The following is a 26,734-nucleotide window of genomic DNA, read 5'->3' on the forward strand; positions in this document are numbered from 1 at the left end:
AGGAACCAGTGTACTAAGCATTTGTATAGACTATCAGTGGCACTTTTTGGCACTATTTCTACTTACATTTTATTTTAAATAACATTGGAACCACTAATTGGATTTTTTTCATTTTTGTGTAATTTTGTTTATTAATTTGTCTTATTGTGACTTTAGTACTGCTTTGGTACTGCATAAATACAAGGGGTGGAGTTTATCACCCGCCCCTAATAAATACCTTACACTTTACCCTAAGGTAAGACTGTCTGCTCTTGCCATCACTACCAAGAGGATGAGCTCAGATTAATTTTGTGACTTTAAGGGTTCATCCTCTTGAGCGTTGCAATTGCAGTAGCCCACCCCAAATAGTAATCCAATTTCTTACTCTGGTGTTTAGTTGTAGGATCCTGGACGTTTGTTTTACAGTACCACACAGTGATTTAAGTTAACATTAAAAATCGGTTTCTAAATATTTTTTCTTTTTTAGATTTTTATTGGCTTTTGATTTTAATTGGGTAATTTTTGATTTTTTCCTAAATTCCTTACTTCCCTTAACTTTGCACCTTAAGTTATTAGAATAATGGAGGTGGATCTGGTGAAAGTGGAGAGACTTAGCAAGGCAGAGCTGAGGAGTAAGAGAAGCAGTGAGGATGGAAGCTGAACAAGCAATCCAAGAAGGAGAATTACCACTTTGCACTCATAGCCTAGGAGGAAGTCGGTCAGTTACAGTACACCCCAGAGGAGAATGAGGATGAGCTGGAGGAGGGAAAAGATGATGACATCAAGGAAGCCCCAGTGCCAAGGGAGTGATTCCCCAAGTAGCAGCATCTCCTGCATTTTCCAGGGCAGGGAAAAGTGTGCCGTCTTGCAGCATGTCTTCATCACAGCTGGAGGACAGACAAGTGGAGAGGGCCTTCAAATTGTAGTTGGCTAGCCTTGCCTCTGGGGAGAAAAAGTTGGCTTTGGCTGCTGCAGAGAAGAAGGCAGCTGTAGCCGTGGTTGCTGAGGAGAGAAAGGCAGTAGCAACCCTTGCATGGGAGAAGAAAAGTTGACTGTGGTCTTAGAGGAGAAGGCCCTGTTGGCCCAGGAGAGAAGCCAGCGGAAGATGGACTAGAGGTCCCAAAGAGAATGACTCCAATGTTGATGGTCGTTATGATATATGGGGTAACCCACTTAAAGTCCTAGGACCTGGGTACTGGTTATTACAAAAAAGGTGGTCCTAGACATCAAATTCCACACACAATGTTTGATATTAATTCAAAAACATTTTTCAATTCTTTTTTACCATGCGAAATAAATCCTGCAATGAAAAATTTCGAAAACAAAAACACAAATAGCCCAAAAAGCAAACAGATGTCCAGTATACACACAAAAGGTCAGTTCAAACGTTTTAAAAGTAGAGGAAAGAAGACTCTACTGTTTATTCTTAGTAAAAAAAATATAAATTTTCCTCTTCAAAGTATAATACATAAATATACAATCAATGCAAAACCAAACGGGGTTACCAAAAGAAAGGTAAAGTGTATAGGGTGAGAAATTCAGTGCTCGTGTGAAAAGAGAAAGAAGACCAAACGGTCAGGGAACGATGAATCATAGAATTGTTATTGAGTCATTGGTTTGGTTCAAACAGAGCCTGCCCTCAATAGTTGTTGCAAAGAAATGTCAATCTTTTTGTCTTTGCGACGGTCAATTTACTCGAAACGTTGTATCTTCAGCGGGGGTGGAGTGGGCCAGGGCAAAAAAGATGCAGGCTCAAAGTGGGGGAGGTTGTCGACGTTTCGACCCAAGGATATGAAGGGCAGTTTGTATCCTCATGGACGGGTCTTCATCAGGACGGGACAAGGATAAAGGGAAAGAGCTAAGTTACATTGTATACATGTAACCCCAGCAGTGTGGACGGACACCCTTTAATGGTGTGCCACTTTGCACAAATCAATTCGGTATTATGAAAGCCGTCCAAGCGTGCTCTCGAGTACCTCGCTGTGTAGGGCGACGGATGCTGATCGATTAGTCCGTCGAATAATATACACGCTGTGTCTGCTCAGTAGCACTGCGTGGCCTATCTCTGGGGATCTGTTTGTCAGCGACAGATCCCCAGAGATAGGCCCTAAAGGGTGTCCGTCCACACTGCTGGGGTTACATGTATACAATGTAACTTAGCTCTTTCCCTTTATCCTTGTCCCGTCCTGATGAAGACCCGTCCATGAGGATACAAACTGCCCTTCATATCCTTGGGTCGAAACGTCGACAACCTCCCCCACTTTGAGCCTGCATCTTTTTTGCCCTGGCCCACTCCACCCCCGCTGAAGATACAACGTTTCGAGTAAATTGACCGTCGCAAAGACAAAAAGATTGACATTTCTTTGCAACAACTATTGAGGGCAGGCTCTGTTTGAACCAAACCAATGACTCAATAACAATTCTATGATTCATCGTTCCCTGACCGTTTGGTCTTCTTTCTCTTTTCACACGAGCACTGAATTTCTCACCCTATACACTTTACCTTTCTTTTGGTAACCCCGTTTGGTTTTGCATTGATTGTATATTTATGTATTATACTTTGAAGAGGAAAATTTATATTTTTTTTACTAAGAATAAACAGTAGAGTCTTCTTTCCTCTACTTTTAAAACGTTTGAACTGACCTTTTGTGTTTATACTGGACATCTGTTTGCTTTTTGGGCTATTTGTGTTTTTGTTTTCGAAATTTTTCATTGCAGGATTTATTTCGCATGGTAAAAAAGAATTGAAAAATGTTTTTGAATTAATTCCAATGTTGATGGTGGCAGTGATTCAGAAATGACTAGAAGAGGTAAACAAATAGTCCACATGCCAAATGACCTGGTGCCTGGTTATGTGGAAGGGGATGACATTGGTAAGTGGCTTACAGCTTATGAGGTGGTTTCGCAGGTGCACAGAGTCCAGAGGAAGACTAAGGGTTTAGCCTGTGAAGTACAAGCAAATTATTAGGAGGAATACACTATTGACTTTGGATGCAACCAAACAGGTCAGATATACCCATATAAAGTAGGCTGCACATTTGCTTTAACCCCAGGAAAGTATTGCTTGGAGGTTAGGGATAGCCATAAGCAGTCACACCTGTATTGGGTAGATTTATAGAACTCATCTGACAAGGCACTGGAAGGTTGGCTGACTGGTAGTAAGGTAAAGGATTATGATAGACTGTATACTTTGATTATGAAAGAGCATATCTTCAGTAATTTCTTTACTGCATGTGATAGATTGAAATCTCACTCTGCCCAGAGAGCTTGCGAAAGAAGCGGACCTCTGGTTCAGCACCAAAGTGTCCAGGAAAGTACTTAGGAGTGACTACAGGCAGGGTGGTCCAAGTTCCTCTTTACAAGAGAAGTGGAAGGTCAGGATATTCCTGAAAAAATTCCTAAAAGGACCCAAAAAAGTATTGAGGGGACAGATTCTCAGGCTACTTTGAGAAGAAGCCCATGGTGCCAATCACAAGGCCTGGTGTTATTAAGGTCTACAGATAGGAGAGGGGGAACTTTGTATGTAACTGGAAGTCACTCACAGTTGCACACTCTGCAGGTGTGACTAGTGTAGCACTAGGCAGATGTTAATCCCAGTAGGAGATGTTAAAGCATGCCCTAGTATCCCTTAGCCTTTGGTTTCATAATAGGTCCAGATTCCCACAGAAAACGCTCAACACAACTGGGGTTATTTATCCCAAGGAGTGAGCTCTATATATGCCGATAACCTCAAGTATAAAAAGCCCACTATGTCCTGTTACCCCAATCTGACTGAAACTCGCGGAGAGTGATACCCCTCATTTTCTGAAACCACTCGCATTTCTTAAGTTAGAGCGCACACGGTGCCCGGGCCTCTCACATGGTCCCTCCCCCCCTACTCCTCACCAGTACGGGTCACGGCGAGCACGGCGTCTCATCCATTCCGTGCTTCTGCAAACTGTCAGTTTAAAATGCTAATTTTAAACTGACGGTGGACTGGGGCAGGGACCATGTGAGAGGCCCGGGCGCCGTGTGCGCTCTGACTTAAGAAATGCGAGTGGTTTCAGAAAATGAGGGGTATCGCTCTCCGCGAGTTTCAGTCAGATTGGGGTATCAGGAAGTAGTGAGCTTTTTTATACTTGGGGTTATCGGCATATATAGAGCTCACTCTTTGGGATAAATAACCCCGGTTGTGTTGAGCGTTTTTCTGTGGGAATCTGGACCTATTATGAAACCAAAGGCTCTGGCAACACAGCGGAATACTGTATATGGTTTCTTTCACGTTGGACACACATTGATGGAACCCCCTTTGTTTAAGTTTTTTAGTTGTATAGACACTGATAGGGACCCCTGATCTAAGTACTCTGGGTTTTCCCTCTCCCTTGTTTTTTATTTAGAGTTTGCAGCACAGCACATACGTCGTGTTTGCTTGCTATCTTCTTCTTCTTTTTTAATGTACAGATTGATACATCGATCAAAGGCCATTTGGAAAGAAGGGTTCACATAAGGAGCTTTGATGACATAAGCAGTGCCTCATAGGCTGGTATGAGAGGAAATAGCTGAAGGAGGGTAATTATCAGTATGGTCCATTATTACTCTATAACTATCCATGAGTATATTGGGAGCAGAAAGGCAAAATTCCGTGGTTTTTCTTCTTCCACCTGATAGTCTTTCCAGAACGATGTGTCCAACTTTGGTGCTGTGACGAATAGTCTAGCCCTGAAGAATTTGCAGAAAAACTGCAGGCAATGAAATATGTTGGCATGTGAAATGGGTATGAATAGCAACCTATACACACCTTTTTTTAATTTGACAGTTCACTTCTAGTGAATAATAAAGTATCGTGTGAGAGGCGTGCCTGTCAATTTTATTCACTTGCGTCACTAGTATAGAGTGTACTTATTTGTCACTCGTTTGCACCTACACAGTTTTTTTGTTTGTTTGGACACTTATTTGTTTCTAGATAAAGTGACTACCAATGATGAGAACAGTGGGCTTATCTGGTGAGTACCTGCCAGTTACCCCGATGGTGGTTCTCCCGTGAGGGGTCACTTTGTCTTTTTTCACATTTCTTCACAATTTTTCACTAAGATTTGGTGAACACTGTTTTGTAAGCAGACTTGGGAGATTGAAATAATCAACCACCATTCTCTTTTGGAAAGACTGTCATTGGAATGGAGTTTTTTAGAAATAGAACTTTTTTAAGGCATTGAAGTGTGGCAATCAAACCGAATTAAGAAATGGGTGATTGTGCAGAACAATTGTATGTTTGGTGATATATACACCCCGTAGAGTAGATAACTAATGTGATCTACATACGATATCCTTTGCCTTGGGGAACGTTTTTTTTTGATGACTGTAATTTAAGAGTGGAGGGCAACCCGTGCTTTCTCCGACATACCCTCTGGACTCCTTTTTGTAGACACAGTTATCGTGTGCACCAGAATCCAAGTGAGTCTCATCGACGCTGTGTGCGTGTGCTTAGTGCAGCGTGAGACCTTCGTGAGGATTGCCTTGTTATCGTGCACACCCGAAATCCAAGTGAGTCTCATCTACGCTGTGTGTGTGTGCTTTGTGCAGCGTGAGACCTTCTTGAGGATTGCCTTGTTATCGTGCACCCGGACTCCAAGTGAGTCTCAGCATCGCTGTGTGCTTTGTGCAGCCTTAGACCTTTGTGTGGAGTGCCCGGTGATCGTGCACCCGAAGCTCAAGGGAGTCTCAGTAATGCTGTGTGTGTGTGCCCTGTGGCAGCCTGGGATCTTCGTAGCAGTAGCAGCCCGGACTGTCAGCCCCGGAGGAGCTGAGCCGCCGGCCCAAGCCCGCCGTTGCCAAATCCCAAAGATTGCATTGGAGGCACAAGTCGCTGGACGAGGAGAGGAGAGTGATTTCACGCCCCCATGTAATGTGTGTCGACTCCTGGGGTGGGGTGCGAGCTCAGAGGGAGATGCTCTTGGCCTCTCTCTCATTCCAACCGCATGAGCCTCTGCTGCGGCTTATACCGCGGCCCTTATTGCCAAGGGAGTAGCAGTACCGGTGCAAGAGTGTGGAGCTGCACTTTTTGTTACACCATACCCGTGTGGGGGGCAACTGTTGACAGAGGCTGACTGCGAGTGAGAAGGAGTGGCAGAGAGACCGCCGGAGTGTATTATGCATCATCCATTTTCTGCATAACGGAGTACCTGATTGTCGTATTACACATTGCATCATTTCTGTATAACGGAATACCTGATTGTCATATTAAACATTGCATCATTTCTGCATAACCGAGTACCTGATTAGTGTATTAAGCATTGCATTATTCCTGCATAACAAACTACCTGATTAGTGTATGACGCATGGCATTATTTCTGCATAACAAACTACCTGATTAGCGTATTACGTATTGCATTATTCCTGCATAACAAACTACCTGATTAGTGTATTACGCATTGCCTTATTTCTGCATAACGACATACCTGGTGGTTGTATTACGCATTGCATTATTCTTACATTGCAAAGTGCCTGATTGTTGCATTACGCATTGCATTATTTTTACGTTGCAAAAGTGCCTGATTCTGGCCTTACAAACTGCATAACATGGTATTAGGATTACAGTGGATTGTTTAGAAGTGCTCATTAATATCGCCAGAACTTACAAGGGCTGGTTGGCCTAATAACCGGCCAGGAGAAATAGTACACATACTCATATGTTGGATTTATATAGTGTGCTCTTTATACTTAAAATGTATACTAATTTTTATAAAACTTGTGTGGAGTCTATTTGTGGTGTCATCATTGGTTTGCTGTGAGCGTGGTTGCAAATACTTTGTACGTTTGCCTTGAAGATAAGCCTGGCTGCTCATGCAAAGCTACCAAGGGAGTGAGCGAGGGCTATCTCAGAAGGTGACCTTCTTTTCCCTGACGTGGAAACTCGGGTCCCTATTTGGCCTAAGGTACCTACCTCAGCCAACCAGGGATCCCGGGTCTAACAATAGGGTTGTCATTCCGAGAAAAGCGAGAGCATTGCACAAAGGTTTAGATGTCCACTCTGCTAGTGTTAAGGATACAAATGTGACTGAAGTTTGCTGTGGAGCAGAACTGGTAGAACTGGAGGTAACAATTAGGAATCAGCCCATCCAGTGTTTGGCATATATGATTGTTTGAACAATTTTGGGCATATGTACAAGGGAATGGTGTCTCTTTGCGTTAAGCACAAAATGATAATGCTATGCTTTGCCAGTCTGAAAATGCAGGGATGAGTCGTATTTGCAAAGATACAACACATTCCTGTGTTTTCCCTAGCGCTAGTACAAAAATAAGCAGACAAGCGCCAAAGCAGGCACCCTTGTGCCACAGTGCAAGGGTGCCTGCGTTGAGGGAATGATTGTTTATGTGCAGGAAGGTATCCCTTCTTGCACATAAACAATCACAAATGATGATTTGTAACTTCTAAGTGTGCTGCATTGTGCAGCACACATAGAAGTTGCAAATCGTCATTTTTGTAATGATTGTTTATGTGCAGGAAGGTAACCCTTCCTGCACTTAAACAATCATTCCCTCACCACAACCCCTTCCTGCACATAATCAATCATTCATGGTTTTTGCTGTTTCTATGTGTGCTGGACAATGCAGCACACATAGAAATAGCAGGGAAAACCATGTTAAGACCAGGTTTTCCCTGGTCTTAATTTTGGCACTGCCTCCTATTTACACCACCCTTGTGAATAGGCGGAAGTGTCAAAATCATTGGGACTTTGTGCCAGAACTCCTACCACAACACCCATTGCCCACCCCTTTCATGCTAAGTATAGCGTGAAAGCGTGCCTTATTTACCAGCAGTGCTTAATTTGCTCCACCCACTTACTCTATTGGCTCCACCCACATCCTTAAATGGCCCTCCTAATAGAGGTAATACCCTATCTGAATTTCAGCAATGTATCCTTCCTCATACCAAAGTTCTGATAGGAGGTTTCCCTACCCTGGGAAATTTTGACAAATATTAAATCATAATATATCATTCAACCACATGTGAAGGAGAGCAACACAGAATGTGCACTTGAGAACAGCATTGCTCAGCCAGTATGCGGATAGATCACAAAAGATATTGCAAATTACATTAAGAACACCTTAATAAAAATACAGAAAGAAAAGGTAAACCTCTGATAACTAAAGGGTTCTTCTAGCAAATACAGATGTTCTCCACAAAGCACAAAAAGGTCAGCAAAAGATTTAATGTAAAATGTATGTGTAAATCCTATTTACATATTGGTAAACATTTGTCTTCATCAGAACATTCTAAACTTGCCAGTCGGAGCGTTGAGACACTCTTGCCCCTGGGCACTGGTTTTAAAGAGGGAAGAGGCCAGGTGAGAACCGAAGTGATAAGTGACTAGTGACTGGTGATAGAAGGAAAGAGGATGGGAGAAGAGTGGGAGCTGATACAGACCGAGGAGGAGAAGATGCTTGAGGAGAGAGAAAGATAGGAAGAAAGGGTTATGAAAATATTTTAAAAGGCAGAAAGAGGATGTTGCAAAGTGTGGCAAAACAGTTAGAGAAACAGGGAAAAGAGATGGGGGTTGACACAGTGAAAGAGGCTTGGCCGACATCGGTTCTATTCCTTTTATGTAACCAAGATACACTGACCCGGGGTAGGTTTGGGTGTACTTGGTTATATTTCTTCCCACTGAGTTCCAGTAGCTGGAGAGTAAGGTCCAGTATGGAAGGGGCACCTGGGACACTCTGAAAGCAGAACTACAAAGTGATATATGCACACCTCTATAGCTCTGTAGTGCAAGATGGGGGACGTTTTCAAAGGGTCCTAGAATGGCAGCTCCAGCCCAGACACTGGTAGAAGGATAGAAGTTAACGATCATTAAACTAAGGAGGTAGGCGAAAAATTAATGGGAATGATTGCCGTGGGGAGCTAAATTGTCAGGGCCACGGGCACTACTGTGGTGTTTGGTCACATCACCAGTGTTCTAGGTAGTGTTTCAGGTACATGTTTCTGGTCCTACCCCGATATTGGTTGAATTTGGTCTAATTACTCAACTTAGACCCTTGTTTGTTGACTGCTAGAAAGGATAATTTTCTATTTTTTCAGAGAAAATATCGGTGGTGGCGGTCCAGTTTGAGAATCAAAGCACTGCACATTTTATGCCGCACTGCCTTTCAGATTCTTCCCTGCCTGCCAGCTACAGAAAGCATTCTCCCATGTGTATTTATTTCACACGCTCTCCCCGCTTCTGGCTTTTCGCTTGCATTTCGGCCTGTTGCTATTCTCTGACCCCTTCCCTGGTGTATAGGATGAACAGGAGGGAACCCATAGACCAAGTTGGGATGGGTGTAGACTGTAAGTATAAACAATTCCCAACAGGTATCAATAGGAAGACAATTTCAACGGGTGTATGCAATATGCATTACAAAAGAAAGAAAATAAGGAGTCACTGCAAATTTGAGAACAAACGGGTATTATTCACCATTTAGAAAGCAAGGCAGGTCTATTGCAAAATTATACAGTTAAACAGCACTGTACGCAATAAATGGGGTGACAACCCGGTGGCACTTGGTGCAAGTGATATATACATGAATATATACAGTGAATAGTGATGGTGGTGCAAGTGCTGGGGTGAAAACAGCGTGGTCGGCGCGTAGTGACAGTGAAAATTACAAGGTAATGGCTCCAGGGATTTAAGTACTAATCACTTAAAACAAGATTCAATTTCAGGAGTACAAAACAAGTAGGGCGCCATGAAATTAGGCTGTGTGGTCGACGGCGTTTCGATCCTCATCAATCGGGATCATCATCAGGACGGGGTTGTCGGGCAAAAAAACAGTGATGTCCGCTACTGTCAAAATCGTGCGGTCGGAGGGGCTGGCTACGTGGATCCAGAGCTGAATGAAGGGTAGGAGAGGCTTGGGTCAGCGGGGGTGATCTGCGTCTGATCGAATCAGAGGGTTTACTTGTGGGTTAATCCGAAGTGCAGCTTCAAGCAGTGCTTGAAGCTGCACTTTGGATTAACCCACGTAGCCAGCCCCTCCGACCGCACGATTTTGACAGTAGCGGACATCACTGTTTTTTTGCCCGACAACCCCGTCCTGATGATGATCCCGATTGATGAGGATCGAAACGCCGTCGACCACACAGCCTAATTTCATGGCGCCCTACTTGTTTTGTACTCCTGAAATTGAATCTTGTTTTAAGTGATTAGTACTTAAATCCCTGGAGCCATTACCTTGTAATTTTCACTGTCACTACGCGCCGACCACGCTGTTTTCACCCCAGCACTTGCACCACCATCACTATTCACTGTATATATTCATGTATATATCACTTGCACCAAGTGCCACCGGGTTGTCACCCCATTTATTGCGTACAGTGCTGTTTAACTGTATAATTTTGCAATAGACCTGCCTTGCTTTCTAAATGGTGAATAATACCCGTTTGTTCTCAAATTTGCAGTGACTCCTTATTTTCCCTTCCCTGGTGTGACATGAGCCTAAGAGGTCTGGGCTGTAAACCAAGAGTATGTACACAAAAGTAATTAGCAAATTAATTGTGCGCTGCTGTAGTCACCATTCATACAAATAAAATATTGGTTTCATTTCTATTGTGATTGTTCAATATCTTTCAACGAGGCGCAGCTTTAGCTGAGCTCAGAGCCTCGATAAAGTTTCAGTGGTTTCTAATCTCACAAAACACTGTGGTAGCTCCGGCTCCACAATCTCAAAATTCGACGATGCCCAGGGGGCCCTGTCCTAGCCGTACATTATTTCACGATAGGGTGGGCTGCCCGGGGTTAAGTTACTCGCCCTGCCCAGCCCCTGCCCTTCCAGCCTCGTCGTCCTGGCCAGGGTGGTAATGAAAACCGCTTGTCACTTTAACAATTGTTAAACACAGTAGCTCAAGAATGATCCGACAGTGCACTGATTATTTCACGTGTGCGGTACCTCAGCTAAAGACGCGCATACAGCACGGTTTGCTGAGATTTGAAACTTAATCAAGGCTCTTAGTAGTACTTACGGTTTACTGGTGGTTGGCGGCCGGAGCACTGACTTTATTTAACTGATAGGCCTGGTGCAGCTTCTGCTGCCTGCCCTCCACGTCATCGGGCTGACCTGGCTGAACCGCTGATGCCTCGTGGGGTGCGGGCGTGCTGGGGCGTGTGCGTGCCATTCTGAAAACAATCTGTGCACGCTGCCTGCCGCACAGCCCCCACCCAGCAGAAACCTAATCCAGCCAATCGGTGTCCTGCCCGGCACCCGCCCACCGGCATCAATGAACTAAGGGCTGTCTCTGCGCCGCCAAAAGCAAATTAGCAATACGCATGCAATATGGAGGATATTGGGTAAATAACTATCATATCATTTGAATCTTGGCTCCCACAGCCGTAACACTTCACTGGAACTCAGACGAGGGCCGAACAAATACAACACTTTTTGCCCAAGTCAGTGAGGTAAATATGTCATCAATGCCGTTGACGTGCGCATATTTGTAGACCCGGCCCTGATCAATAAGTGCCGGTGCTAAGCACCGGCAAGCACCGGCACAAATTAAGCACTGTTTACCAGGCAGCGGTAAGCCAAGTTAAGTTGCTTAACGCCGGCTTGTAAATATGGCGAAGCCCCTATCGCCACAGGAACATCGCTAAAAGTGACGTTGTGGTGGTGATAAGGACTTGTAAATATGCCCCTTAGTTTTCAAAGGGTAGATAGTTTAGTTGCCCCATCGTACTAGTGAAAAGATGTTCCAAAGGGTTAAATCTTGCACTTGCAAGGAAACCACTCCAAATTTTGTTTTGCTTTTTAACTTTTGCTGAAGAGCTTTCTTCACAATGGCTAAACTGAAAATGTTATTTTTGTGGTAGTGTATGATCAATTATTGCATGATACTCAACCATTGCTCTAAATGTTTTGAGCACGGTACTTCTAACTTTAAATTTGATTCTCAATTCCACTGATAAAAAAATTTGTGCTTCTAGGATGAGTTTGAAGTTGTCTTGTATCTTGGATTGATAGCCAGTTTCGCTCCCTAATACTATATTTGGTTTAAACAATCATTGAAGTTAGCACAGGCCTGTAACTAGGTGCGCTCAACTTGCTGTCCTGTACTGAGACATGATAGAACCTCCTTGGAGAATAGGAGGAGAGAAGGTCATTTGGATGACAGCACTGATACAGAGCACTCTCTTGCAGGCTGCAGAATGTATTGCCAACGTAAAGCCTGCAAACTGTCTATCTCACAGTAAACATATAATTCCCAATTAAAAGCAATACAATAGATTGTTTATTGATGTTACTAATGTCTAATAAACCACATTATAAACAATAATTTATTATTGTGAGGTCGATAGGATTTGACTGATTTGTAACATACATTTTGTTTTTTTCCAAAGGCATATGCATACCAGTAGTTGAAACTATCCTGACAGCACACATCCCTGCTCTGGAAGAGCGCACCAAACAAAATGACCCACTGAACCATAAGGATCTTGGATGGCAGAATCTTGGAAAACATCACCCCAAGATGCCGCATGTAAAAGGTAAGCTTTCACTCAGAAGGTCTAACAGACCACTTTGAGACAGATAATAGATATCAATAGTTAAATAAGTGATGCAACACTCTGGACTAACCCTCTTAACATTTGTCCTCCGAAAGACCTTTTCTTCACTGACTGAGAGGTGAAGGGAGTTAGCATTAAATCAACCAATTTCAATTAACAGTGTGACGCAATTGGCTACACAATAAAGACCAGGAATCAGTGACTGCAGTTAAGAAGGTTTGTTACAAGTTATCCGTGAAGTAAAGATAAACAAATCTAAGTACTATGCTGTAAAGGTACAGAATAACAAACGGGAAACCCAACCTCCTAAAAACAAGCATTGGCATTGCCAATAGGTCTCGCTTGTGGGACCTTAGAAGTATTTAGTTTTGCAGCACAATATCCTTGTTGCATAATCGGATATTGTGCTGCAAAACTAAATACTTATAAGGTCCCACAAGCGAGACCTATTGGCAATGCCAATGCTTGTTTTTTTTTTGCTGCTTTTTAAAAATAATTTAAAATACGTTTGCCTTGATATCTGCTAAATAGTTTAGTCCTTCTGTGTGCTGCACTGTCTATATGGTTATCAGCAATATATAAAAATTAAATGATACTGCACTATCTTCTTCTAGGAGTTTGACAATATATGTGCAGCAAAGTAACGTATGTTATGCAAGTCCCTACGACTTGCACGGCAGGGTGTCAAAGAGGACATATTGTACCCGGCTGCTACCCTGGCTGATGACGGAAAGGGCTGGTCAAAAAGGGGAGGAAGGACAGAGATGAGTGTGATCGAATGGGGAGACGGAGTCAGAGAAGGATGCAGGGATAGGAGGGGTTCATTGAGAAGGGGGGCGAAGGAGGGGGAAGTGATCCACCAAGGAACGTTTAAAAATGCAAAACGTTTGTACTCTTGCTGCAGCCAAGTACGTTTTTGTGAAAAGAGAAAGCTGCTGTCGCTTGTGATGCCATGCTGTTCCAAACATCAACAGCTAATTGAAACCCTGGCTATGGAGTATATGTCTGACATGTATTGTCTTTCTGCTGAGAAAGAAAGCACATGAGTGAGACGGCAACACAGGTGGAGTGGGGGAGAAACAGACGGGTGAGAAAGGGATATTTTGTTGTGAAAGGGGATAAGCTGCAGAGTACTCACAGCACGGCCCACGGGAGTGACGAGCAAGTAACAAGTTTTAGTTTTCACCAATTTCACCAACAAGTCAAAACAATATAGTGCCCCTCGTGTTCACGCAGCTCAAGCTGAAGGAGGAGGGGGTGGGAGGGATGAGGGAACATGGCCTGGGTGAAGCTGGCTGGGGAGGGGGAGGAGAAATGCAAGGAAGGCTGTAATTAGGGGAGGAGAAGCCGAGAAGCCGCAGAGCGCACGCTGGGCGAAGCCCTTTGATGTGCTGTGCGGCAAATGGAGGGAGGCTGATGCGCGTTCATGTTTGAACATGTGGTTCACATGAACTTTATGAAAACGCCATGAAAACGCCAGCAAAAAGCTGGTGGTTTCATGATGTTTTCGCCGCTTGAATTCTCGCTCCGCTCGATGCGCATGCGCGCATCGATAGGTCGTGAGACCTAAAAAGTTTAGGTGTACCAGTATAAGACAAACAGTGGCAGCAGTACAAAAGATCAGCAGCAGGATTTGGTACACAGAGAAAACTTTCTGCTTCTCCCATATATACATGAGATAATCTAAAATAATCTAAACTAAATCTAAGCTAAGGAGGATGGTTTTGGAACCTAAAGGATCTAAAAATAAGAGAAATACAGAAATCTAGGGAAAGTGCAGGAAAGTGCGGAAAATAAGGGAGGTAAAGGAAGGTGTCAGCATCTCAGATGCTCGGTCAAGAGTCGGCTTGGTACAAGAAATTAATATTAGCCTAAGCCACACTGAACAGAGAATCAAAGGGAAAGCATTAAAAAGACTAAACCTCTCAAAGTCCAAAGGAAAAGTAGCGTAAACTCAGACAGTTTGAACACTAGTTATTTGCACCAGAATATCCCAGGTACAACTCCTATGTCTGCATCATTAGGGGCACCATTCCCACATCGTGATCTGATGCATTAGTGAAATATCCAAGGCTGAACATGCTCTGCCTCTCCATGTTCCTCGTCAATGTCTTCTTCTCCGGCTCTCTATCTACCACTACAATAGTGTAGTACTCAACCTAACAAACTATGTGAACGTACCTGCAAAGAAAAAGACATTAAAGCAGAAATGAAAAACAGCATTTTATGCAGAATGAAAAACAGATTTAGGAAGGACTACTTAAAATATAAAATCAATGATGTACATTTAATTTGTGTGTGCACATCCAAACGCAAATGAATAAAACTGACAGTACATTAAATTCATGTTACATGTAGCATATAGTCAAATATTGAACGCGTGTATAAGTATGACTAAGAATTACATTTAAATGCAAATATGAAACACTAGTGCACACATTACATAAATCATTGTCGTTTCTAAAGTAAATGCACTTTTAATAGGTAAGAATGGGTTATTTAATCAAGTCTCTAGAGAGTATATAATTTAATACCATTGAGGCACACAGTATATTTATGAATCTCTAATTCTACTGTGAATTCACGAGTTTTGGCAGAAAATTGTGTGGATATTACAAATCTAGAGGGCGAGAAAATGGAAGCAAGTGCATACTTGAGAGAATATTTGTTTTTATTGGTCATGTAGCTCAAAATCACAAGTTGCAAAAAACATTCATAATCACAAATCTGGATCAATTGGAATTGGATTTTTTGAAAGACATCAATCTCAGAAATTAAAAAAAACCCTGTCAGAGGCAGAGGAGATCCCATACATTCAAATATTGTTGAGTCAAAGTTGTAATGTTTTTCATAGTTTATCAGCCAATGAAGATAAATCAAGCATGGAGCTTGGTAGTATTTACAAAAATCTGTAAAAGTCCACCCACCATCCCTGAAAGATTTTTCAAGCTTCCTTCAGATAATATGAGATCTCTTCCTATTCCAAATGAAACTTATAACAATATTATTGATTTTTTTAATTTGTCTGAAAATCAGGGATGGCCAAACATAAGAAATTTCAGCAAGATCATATTTTTCAAGATTATTGTGTCTTTCGCTTAATAGTAGTTGTAGATTACACCAAGCGGTCAATTGTTCTTCAGTCATAATTCAAAGTGTACAGATCTTTGGACCGTGGAACTATTGAGAGGCTATGCTCGCTGTTACTCTCAAATATGACCATGGTAATGTAAGACTCAGGAGATTGCTGTAATTATCCCTCAGCATGTATCGCAAAAAAATTCTGTTCTGGTTGCATTCATTGTGTATCCTGATACGTTCTTGAACTTGAAGCCTAAAATAAATTTTCTTGACTAGCCTGCAGGATGGGCACAATGTTGTCAGCATAGAGAAAAATGGTACACTGTCGTGCCAGATGTAAGCTGCAATGCTTTAGTTTTCCTTGTTGTCTTGAGTCTCAAATATATAGTAAACAGAGCAATAGAGACAAAGGGGGTCCTTGACATGTGCCACACTGAAATAGTATTTGACTAGTCTGCTGTACATTCATAAACACTTCATATTAGCTATCTTTGCCCAGAGAAACTCAAAGTCTACCAGGTCAACAGCTTTCTTCACAATCTGTTGGGTCTTTTGCGGTTTCATTTTCTGCTCACTAAGATAGCCATTGAATCTTCTTTTCCTGAAAGCAGACCATTAGGCTAAACCAGTGCAAACAATTGAATGTTCTTTCACTGCACCACACAGTCAAACACATCACTCAAGCAAAACTGCACATCCTAGACTTCTGGACTGCAAGAGAGCAACTGTAAGCAACACCAGGGTGGAATGTGGCACTATGTATGAGCCTGAGTGATATAAAGCAACAGGGCTGTTCCAGGGCTCTTTCCATTTCTCGATACAGCTCTTCCTCTCCATTCCAGGACCTATCCTGTACCACAGCATTTATAGCCCTAACCAGGAAAAGTAAGCAGACTTTGAAAACTATGCAGGATACATTTAAGCATGCTGTAAGAGCAACCTTGCCAGCTCCTGTGCTGTGAGAAAAGTGGAATGTAGCAAACTGGGCAGAAATAACTATGTGTATTGGTGTATAGTGGAAGGAAGTGGTCAAAAGGTCTTCTACATTTGATTAAAACTATTTTACTGTAAGGGTATACTTTTTACTTTACTTAGAGAATCATTTAGGGTTTCACCATGGAACATCTACCATAAACTGCCATGTTTACCACTCCTCCGATTCGGCAGCTCCCCTATTTCATGTAAAAGTAAAGGAATGTAGAGTTTCTGATGGCAGTGCCTCAGCTGACTTTGCTGTTGTAAATCTTTAGTTGGATGTCCATTCACCAGTGGGCCACCGGTATTGTGTTAGAGGGCATAGCGGCATGGCATGATAGTGCCAGTCACTAAAAATCATCAATGGATACCACATGGAAGGGAAAAACTCCTTGCATATAAGGCCACTGCTTTTCTGACAAAAACCTCTGTTTAAGGAGCTTGTTTCTCAAATACAAAGTGAAATAACTAGCAGCCCTCCATGTTTTGACAGCAATCTTGCCATGCAACTCTGCTGAAAGTGTTCCCATAATATCAACTGAAGCACTTTTAGAAAATACTCCCCCAGGTGAGGAATTAAAAATGTGGCCGATGGTTCTCTACCAGGATTGGTGGACTGAACCCAAAACCCTAAGCGTACACACCAGATTTTTCAGTCGGGTGTTTTCGTTTAAAAATAATACATTCAATAGTTAGCTAATCTTTTCCCATCAAGTTTCTGGAACTGGATACATTGTTGTACTCCAGCCCTAGAATATTTGGGGACAGGTTCTTGTCACAGATTCTAGTACTGTAATGTATCATCAAATGTTGTGTTTAGTGTGTTAGTAATTTTATACTTCACAGTAATGTGCCTGTATAAATTACTTTAGCAAAATACACTTTTTACCCCTTTTTGCATGATCACCCCCACTCTATGCCCGGTTGTATTTCTGGTTTTTGGACTCATCCCACTTGGACACAGCTGTACAGTGCCCACTGCATGTGCTCTGACCCCAAAAACACTTCAAATTGGCTTGACCACTGATTGGCGCATTTAATTTACCTATAAGTCCCTAGTATATGGTACTCTGTGTACCCTGGCCTTGTAAACTAAATGTCACTTGTGGATTGTATCACTTATTGTGCTACTACTAAAGTAGCAATGCAAAATAGGACTGCAGGCTTGCCATCAGTAAACTGGTTGTAAAGGTTTAAACTGACAATTCGACCTGTCAAAATAACCCATTTTAACAGGCCTAAACCCTCTTTTTAAATATTAATTAAGTCACTCATAAGTAGGCCTTAAATGCCCATTAGGCAGGTAGCATGATATATAAAAGTAGGACATGTAAACATTTAATGTTAAACATGTCCTTACAATGTCAATGCCCTAAATACTATTTTCACTGTACCATGGGTTAGCTGTTCCATACGAAAGCACTGGGACAGTATATCACTTTATTAAAGTTAATAAAGCTATCTTGACCTAGAAACTAGTAAAAAAGTTAATTATTATACTTTTAAAAATATTGTTTACAAACCCAATTCAGTCATAAAGTCGTGTTTGTAACAAATATTTAATAAAAACGACTTATGAAAAGATACCTTTAACCTGCCTGAACCATTTGTCCGAGCTTCCATCTGTCACCCAGAAACTGAAAAGCTCCTTGGTAAGGTGTGAATTGGCTCCCAGAGCTGTGACAAAGGGCTTGGGTTTGGGTAGGTGTTTTGTGCATTGGACACGATGATAGTCAGGTCAGTGCCCAGGCACTTAATTTCTACAAAGGGGCCTACGCTGTCATAGGCAGAAGCAGCTGACACCTGGACCGCCTCCCTCTATTGTCTCCTAGTCAGCAAGGTAACAATCCCAGAGTGAGGAGAGCTGCCCTCAGAACTGGTTTTGAGTAACTACAGGGGATAAATTGATGAGCTCCCTGGTCATACCACTACGGTGGGCACTGGAGCTTCACACACAGGAGGAAACTTTCTGTTCTAGTTAGAGAGGGGTACTCTGGGATTGTGTGCAGTAGGGCACACAGGAACTGCTGCAAAAGTGGGTAGGGTTCAACTACGGAATATTTTCCCTATTAGTTAGGGATGGGCCAGGAGTCACCCCCACCCACTGACTAATATATGGTATATAACCTGTGGGCGCCATCTTCAGAACATGGCTGGACCAGTGGAAAATGGAAGAAGGACTGCACCTGCTCTTGTGACTTCAGGGCTGAGTGGGAACTTGTACCCAGGGCAAAGAAGTGGACTCCAAGGATCAGTTGGTTGACCTCATGTTAAGCTACATGGATAAAAAAAGCTGAAAGGAGTCCACTTTGCTGAAAGCCCAGCTAACCAGTTTCAATTCAACATGCCATGGATCCTGCTAGTGCCTTCTGTGGGGGTGAATTCTGACTCCCAAGGGCTCTTCCTGAGGTCCTGGAACTCTGGAAAGGTGTTAGAGTGTACTCTTCCAGCCCAAACTGCAAAAGCTTGGACTTGGACACTTTTCGCTAACTTTTTCTATGAAGAACTGGTGGAAGACCGAGACTGCAGTCAAGACGAAGCTGTTGATGTCGAATCACCAGTCAGATCCAGGTTCCTGGTCTGCCCCGCTGAAGGTGATCTGACTTCCAGAAAAGTTGCTAAGTTTCTAAGTCTAAACGAAGAGCAATGCCAAAGCTGATCGACTTCAAGGCCTTCCTGGGCAAAGACTTCAGATTTTGCCCACTTGGAACTTCCCTGCTTTTATCTACAACAGTACTGGGACCCCGCTCTTCAGCAACCCGCCATCATCAAATCCTAATTCATGCCAAGCTTGCAACATGCCTGCAAATGACTCATGGACAACCACCTTTTCTCCAGTGAAGTTTTTAAGTATGAATGTAAACTTTCCACCTGGATGAACCTAGGCACTGTTGCCAACTGGCATTCCATCGCGGTCTGCCTTAACTTCTGACTTTGAACTGGCCCTTCTAGCGGTTGGTGAATTGCACTGTTTAAGTAATATTTTATTTAAATTAAAAAATATATATATATCTCTGGTTTCCCTTATTGGATTTGTGTTGCTTTAATTAAAATAATCTCTATTGTTGTTTTTATAAATTGGAGTGTGATTTTACGATTTATGATTTGGACATTTTAACTGGTTTGGTATTTCTAAATACTTTACACATTTTGTTTAAGTTGTCTGTCTGCTCTGTGCCATAAGTAACAGGGGTTGAGCTCAGGTTTAAATGACTGAAACCTCATCTGGACCTAAGAAGTATATTGACATTACTACTTGTAGTGGACTAACATCCACCCCAACTAATAATTCCCTTTCTCACAATTACTATTCTAATTCTAGCCACAAAACATAATCCTAGAAATCCTCATCATACCTAAATCTTAATTCTTAATAGTGTAATGGTTCACATGAAATGTATTTTAAAATCGAATTGTTTTTCTACCACTTTTTCAGTTAGATTGGTGTTGTATCAATAGCTTGAGCCTGAAGATTCAATACTGTAATGTGCATGGTTCATTTATTAGTTTTTACAGGGTTAATAACATTTAGCCACTTCATCTACCAATAATGTATGTTGTTATTATAATGCTAAATTAAAAATAGAAATAAATAGCAAAAATGTAACGGTCTCTACCTGATCAGGTCTCACCCATATTTACTAATAGTTTGTGGCATTGTAATGTGACCCAAAGTGACGTAAAGCAATGCATTAGTATTTAATTTCAAGCGCCACAGGTATTTTCCCTCCAAAGGTACCCTTTTTTCAGAGCAAAAAGTAATTGGTTTTGTATTGTATTCTAATTGCATTTGTTTAGCGCTTACTACCCCTGACAAGGCGTTAAAGCGCTTTTTCGGCGAGTAGCACACTACTCCGGGACCCATAGAGGATTAGTGTTGAATTAGTATAGTGAAACATGCAAGTAAATTTTAAGTGGTGGATATGTTAGTCAGTTATTTTGAATTCGAAAGGATAGCAGAAGGATAGAAGTGGAAAGAAGGTTTGTATTTATATAGCGCTTCTAACCCCTGATGTGGTGTTGAAGCGCTTTTTTGGGCGAGAAGCACGCTACTCCGGAAACCCATAAAGGATTAGGGGTGAATTAGTATGGTGAAATATGAAGGTAATTTGAGTGGTGGATATTAGTCAGTTATTTGGAGTGAGAAGGATAGCGGAGGGATAGAGGACAAAGAAAGGTTTGCATTAATATAGCGCCTGTTACCCCTGATGGGATGTTGAAGCGCTTTTCTGGATAGTGGAGGGATAGAAAAGTGAAGGATTGTTTTTTTAGGTTATAGCAGTAGGAGGAGGCTTTTGGATGCGTAAAAAGGGTTTTTGGAGGGGAGGAGTCAGAGGGAAGAGTTTAGAGAGGTTTGTTTTGGGGGATCAGTATAGTAAAAGAGGTGTCAGATGATGCAAGGAGTGCAGCTAGGCATGATGGAGGCATTAGTGGGTCATTACTGTGCAAACATCTCTAGTTCCTGAGGCAAAATCTGATCGTCAAAGAAAGCTAGGTCGAGCTTTGCATAAAAAAAAACTAAGGCCTCTTTGAAGCAGGTGATAACAAGAAGAAACATTTTAACTTCTCAAAAAAAGCCCATGCATTCTTTGCATTTTTAAAGGGCTTTGCTACCCACAAAGGGCCTCACAGCACTAAGCAGAAGATGCAGACTGTTTTCCCCATATTGATTAGATCAACAGCAAATTCTTTAGATTCTTTAGAAAGCTCGATTCGTTCTCTGTCCTGCAAATTACAATGGGCAAAGAGTACCAACACTTGGGAGCCAGATAGGCAAATTATCGTCCACCGCATCTCGACCTATGGATCTTAGGAACTGTGAGTTGAGTTATGCTTGGGGATCTTTAATCAAATGCACACTGCTGCACGTTGTATCAATCAAAGTCTTCTCACTACATTCTTCAATGGCATCAATATCAATGCACTCTTGTCAACATTAAAATAATATGGGAGCCGTGGTATGAAGTCTCAAAACAAATCTCTTTCTAATTCTTCAATACATCAAAGAAACAGCCCGGTCAATGTGTTTCGTCCTCCAAGAGGACTTTATCAGCGTTTATATATTTTTTACAGCAATGTTACATCTAAGTCTAAGTGTAAAATGGGTCAGTGCTCCACAACATTCTTGGAACACTAGTACTGCTCCTTTATTGTTGTAGGGAAATACCGGGAGACCATACATAAATATCACAGCTTAATATCAACACCCCACTCTACTCTGTAAGGTCAGACTGATCAATAAGACACGCCACCACCGTCACAGGGCAAAACTGGCTGCTTGTGTTCTCATTCAGGGAGAACTTGGCTTGACACTTTGGGTTGGACTGTCCCAATTGGAGCAGGGTCCAGGCTGATTTTCACATAGCTGGGTCCAAACTGAGGTGACATGGTGTGGGTGTGCAAAATAATGATGAATTGGGATGAGGCCCGAGTAATTAGCAGTAGCTAAGATTAATTCAAGCATTCTATCCATCACTTTTTTTGTATACTTTACTGTGTCGCCCTAAGTGAGACAGGTATGCCCAGATGTGGGTCTCATGCACACTGTGTCACTGAAACCAAGCTGTATCCAGATGATGAGTCCATAAATAGGGCGAAACCAGTCCTGCGTTGCTTGTGTTCTGGTTCAGGGAGAACCTGGCTTGGCAGTTCAGGCTGGACTGTTTCGACTGGAGCAGGGTCAAGATTGACTTGCATATAGCTGGGTCCAAACTGAGGTGAAATGGTGTGCAAAATAACTATGGATTGGGATATGGCTATAGCAATTAGTAGAGGCCGAGATTTATTCAAGCATTCCATCCATCAGGTTTTTTTTTTCTACTTTAGTGTGTCATCCTAAGTGTGGCGGGTATGCCCAGACGTAGGTCCCATGCACACTGTGTCACTGAAACCAAGCTGTACCCGGATGATGAGTTCATAATTTGGGCGAAACCAGTCCTGGGTTGCTTGCGTTCTGGTTCAGGGAGGACCTGGCTTGGCAGTTCGGGCTGTACTGTTCTATTTGAACGGGCCAAACTGAGATGTCACGGTGTGCAAAATAACGATAGATTGGGATGTGGCCTGAGTAATCACCAGTGGCTGAGATTAATTCAAGCATTCCATTCATCACTTTTCTATATATTAAATATTCTAGAGAGCACATTGCGGACCAGCGGTTGGAGTTATTGCCGACCACCAACACCTCTGTTTTTTCTCCATTGAGCTTCAAACATTTAGCTGACATCCATTCTGCTGCTTCCTTCAGGCAAGAGATGAGCTGCACAGAGTTTAAGTCTGTGTCATGGGTGAGGGTAGAGATTTTCTGGGTGTCATGGGCAAATGACAGTATAGACAGGCCATGTGATTGTACAATTTCCACCAAGGGGCGGACGTACAGGTTGAAAAGCGTGGCGCTTATGAATGAGCCTTGGGGCACTCCACGCTTTAAAAGATAAGAATGTGAGTAACAAGGCTCCTTATAAACCTTAAAGCTTCTGCTGTCTAGAAATCATGCCAACCATTGTAAGACTAAACCGACCACTCCAGCCTTTGCAATAAGATTAAATGTGATACAGTGCCAATGGATGTACTTAGGTCCAATAGTATCACTGCAGCTGAGTCACCTTGATCTAAAATGACCCTTAACTTTTCTATGACAGCTAAAAGCATGGTCTCCTTGCCACATACAGGGTGAACACCTGTTTGGGTAAGGTGGAGTCTGTTGTGTTTTCCCAAAAATTATGATAGCTATTGATTAACGTACTTTTCAAGCACTTTACTGGCCCCAGGCAATAAGTATATTGTCCTTTAGCTATCTGTCCATGTAGCATCTAATGAGGGTTTATTTAATAATGGCTTCACAATCGCATCTTTCCATGAAGAAGGAATTGTACCACTCTGAAGTGAGAGATTGAAGATGTCTAACGGGGGAGGATGTGTGACAGCTTCCCCTTGAGTAAGTACAAAGAGTGGGACAGGATCAAACAAGAAGCCTAATTCGACTGCCTTGATTAACCCCACTAAACATTTTTTTTCCTGATAGAGGGGAAGAGAGGTAGGGTTTCACTGATCGAGCTAGCGAAACAGGATAGAGTCGGTACCATAGGCTGCTCCAACTTGTCGGCAAAAGTGGCATAAATATCAGTGATTTTGGTTTTAAAAAACTGGGCCAATTCATTACAACAAGGTTCCAAATAGAGGGGCCATGGTGCTCATACGTATGGTGTTTGTAAAGGATTTAATTATCTTAAAAGCGTATTTAGCTGTGTTAGACGCATTCTCTATGTGTGGGGCAGACTAGGTAGTGTGCACACCTCTGTTAACATAGTGATAATTTTTCATTGCTTTTTTATAGCTTGATTTATTGCTAGCGCCGTATGTTTTCCTTCACTTTCTCACTTTCTTTCCACTTTTTTACACTCTTTCTTAAGGTCTTGTAAATGAGAGTCAAACCAGGGAGCATGTCTGGCTGACCTGCCGTTTTTATTCATTCTGAGTAGTATGGTCCTATCTAGAGAGAACTCAATAAAGTTGTTAAATATAGGAATCACCTTTGAAATTTCATCACTTAACTTAGGTTTAGAATTTAAGAGGGTGAGCGCCAAATTGGTGGGAAATTTATTTTGCCCAACGGGGATCTAGCCTCTGTGTCTGAGAAAGGGAATATGTTGCCTAATAACTAGGAAGAAAACAGGGATGATATAGTGGTGCTATATTCAGTCGGTAAGGCCTGTACCACGTCTGGAACTGAGTCCCCCTGGAGCCAGAATTCAGTAAGAGATAGATCTATTTGTATATTTGGGTGAGGGGCAAAGAGCAGTTACAAATTGTGTAACCCTGAGTGGAGACCTCTGTCCCGCCCACGGAGTGTGTGGAGATTTGCCTTCTCCGTGTTCCGCGGAGAAGGCAAATCTCCGCACACTCCGCAGCGGAGCAGAGTTGGCCAGCCCTCACCTCCACCCCCCTATTAAGAAGTAAGATAACAGTAATAAAAAATAAACTTAAAACCACTTACCTCTTTACCGCGGCGTCCCCGCCAGTACGGCGAGGAAGAGGAGGAGGGCGGCCCGGGGACACCGGGGTAAAGAAGTAAGTGGTTTTAAGTTTATTTTTTATTACTGTTATCTTACTTCTTAATAGGGGGTGGAGGTGGGCGGCGTAGTGGAGCTCCACGGAGATCTACGGAGTTTATTTGCAACTCCGTGGACCTCTGCGTAGCCCCGCTACGCACACTACACCCTCGGTTAAACTTCTGCAATGCCAATGATCTGCAGTTAATCAGAAAAATTCACCACTTCTCTTTTTACTATCGAGATGTTGCCGCAGAGGCCTTGTTGTACATTCGGTTGTTGGAGCCCTAAACTACAGTTGCATGCCAAACAAGACAGTTATGTATCTGTAGGGTTAAGTGTGTGAAGGCACATGCCATTTCTACTAATATTTAATGCTTGTAGTTGTTCCAAAGTATATACTATTCTACTTAATGATGAAAGACCAGGGATTCTGGCCCCTGGCCATCACCAGAAGCAGACAGGTGCAGACAGGCTTGCATTTGGCACACCAGCGTTGTGCCCGCTCCCCAGCGTTCATTTTATGGGGTAGCAGGAATAACAACTAGAGTGCCTACCAGGATGACATCTCTAATCTGCCATGCTAATGGCTTCCGGCAGTAAACACAGCCGAAGTCCAATTTTAAAGGCGAAGAACTGCTGATCCGAAAAAATGCAGTGCACACAGTTCAAATAGAGTAACAATTTCCATTCCCTTAAACTACCACTTCAGAGATTAAAAAAGACTTAAAACGGTTAAAGCACACACGCTATAGGTAACATTTGATTAATTGTCTATTCACAGCTAAAACTCCCCTTAATTCCTAAAAAAAAACAATTAAAATGCAAGGAACGTTCTTAAGTTTTGTAATCTAAAAACTTTGTGCAACTGATGGTCTAACAAAAGTACAAGCCTGCTTTGCTGCATGTCAGCGCCTCTGCGTACATTTAAGGGGTAGCAAAAATAACAAGTAGAGCGCTTACCAAGATGGCGTCTCTAATCTGTCCCCTAAAAACTTTCGGCATTAAACACATGCGATTTACAATTTTAAAAGTGGAGATCATCTGAGGCAAAAAAAAATGCAGTGCATGCAGTACAAAGAGCGTAACAACTTCCCTTCCCTTAAGCTCCCACCTCAGTGAACAAAAAAATTACTTCAAAAGGTTAAAGTGAAGTGCCATAAGTAAATTCTGATTCATTGGCTATTCACAGCAAAAATTCCCCCTTAATTCCTCAAAATCAGAATAAAAATACAAAGATTGCTCTGAAACTTTGTAATCGAAAAACGTAGTGCAACTGATAATCTAGCAAAAAATACACGTCTACTTTTTAGATGGCAACTATTTTTTAGAGCCCAGCCAGACCCTTGGCTTGGCTCTCCCTGTTAATTTGCTGGGTCAATCACCTCCACACTGAACCAATATGTTGCATAGAGCTCTCAGCTGAAAGATCTTTCGCTTCTTCATCAGACCCCATAAGAGTCATACCTCACCAATCTAAATCTACTTTCCATTTGTCTCACAGGCTTTTCAGGGACACTTTTGCAACAACTGGAAACACGCATTGTATATGTCTTGAAGTTCACAGCACATATCCAGTCCAGGGGATCCATGTTTATCTAGCCATTGGAATTTGTACTGGAAGGGTAGGCTTCCAGTGCAAATCCAGTCTTATATAGTTCACGCTTAACTATGAAAGGCTGTGTGTCGAGCAAGGGAGCCTTGAAGAAAGCCAGTACCGGGCCAAGCAGGCCAATCTTAATCGATATACCTGCGATGTGTTTGTTCCCTTGTGCAACAAACACAACAGATGTGGTTGCTAAATGGCTTTGCATTAAAAATTAGTAAATCTACCCCTGCCAGTTTTTTCATACCGGTACAAAAGGGGGTGGTGATGGACGGAGCATCTGAATCAATCAAAAACTCACACCCAGTCAAAAGATCTGGGTTTAATCCATCACTGTTCTTTAGCCCACTCTGCCACCCCAGATCAGACATGGCTATATGCAAATCAGTCTAACCCTGTGCCTCATGGGAACAGTCCAGCCCGAACTGCCAAGCCATGTCTTCCCTGGACCGGAAACAAGCTTTCGAGGACCAGTTTCTGGCATTCCAGCCGTCTTCAGCCCGGCTTGCTTGAATCCAGTGGCAAAG

General features: G+C 42.4%; 1 protein-coding gene across 1 annotated transcript in view; it reads left to right on the plus strand.

Annotated features, from left to right (window-relative positions):
* The window catches only part of DKK2 (dickkopf Wnt signaling pathway inhibitor 2), a 268,628-nt gene that overhangs the window by 237,357 nt on the left and 4,537 nt on the right, over positions 1–26,734 (plus strand). Inside the window, exon 3 of the mRNA XM_078677602.1 lies at positions 12,330–12,476. Coding sequence (XP_078533728.1) covers positions 12,330–12,476 — 147 coding nt within the window. The remainder of the gene's footprint in view (positions 1–12,329; positions 12,477–26,734) is intronic.

Source organism: Lissotriton helveticus, chromosome 2_1 (genome assembly GCF_964261635.1).
Source record: "Lissotriton helveticus chromosome 2_1, aLisHel1.1, whole genome shotgun sequence".
NCBI lineage: Eukaryota > Metazoa > Chordata > Amphibia > Caudata > Salamandridae > Lissotriton > Lissotriton helveticus.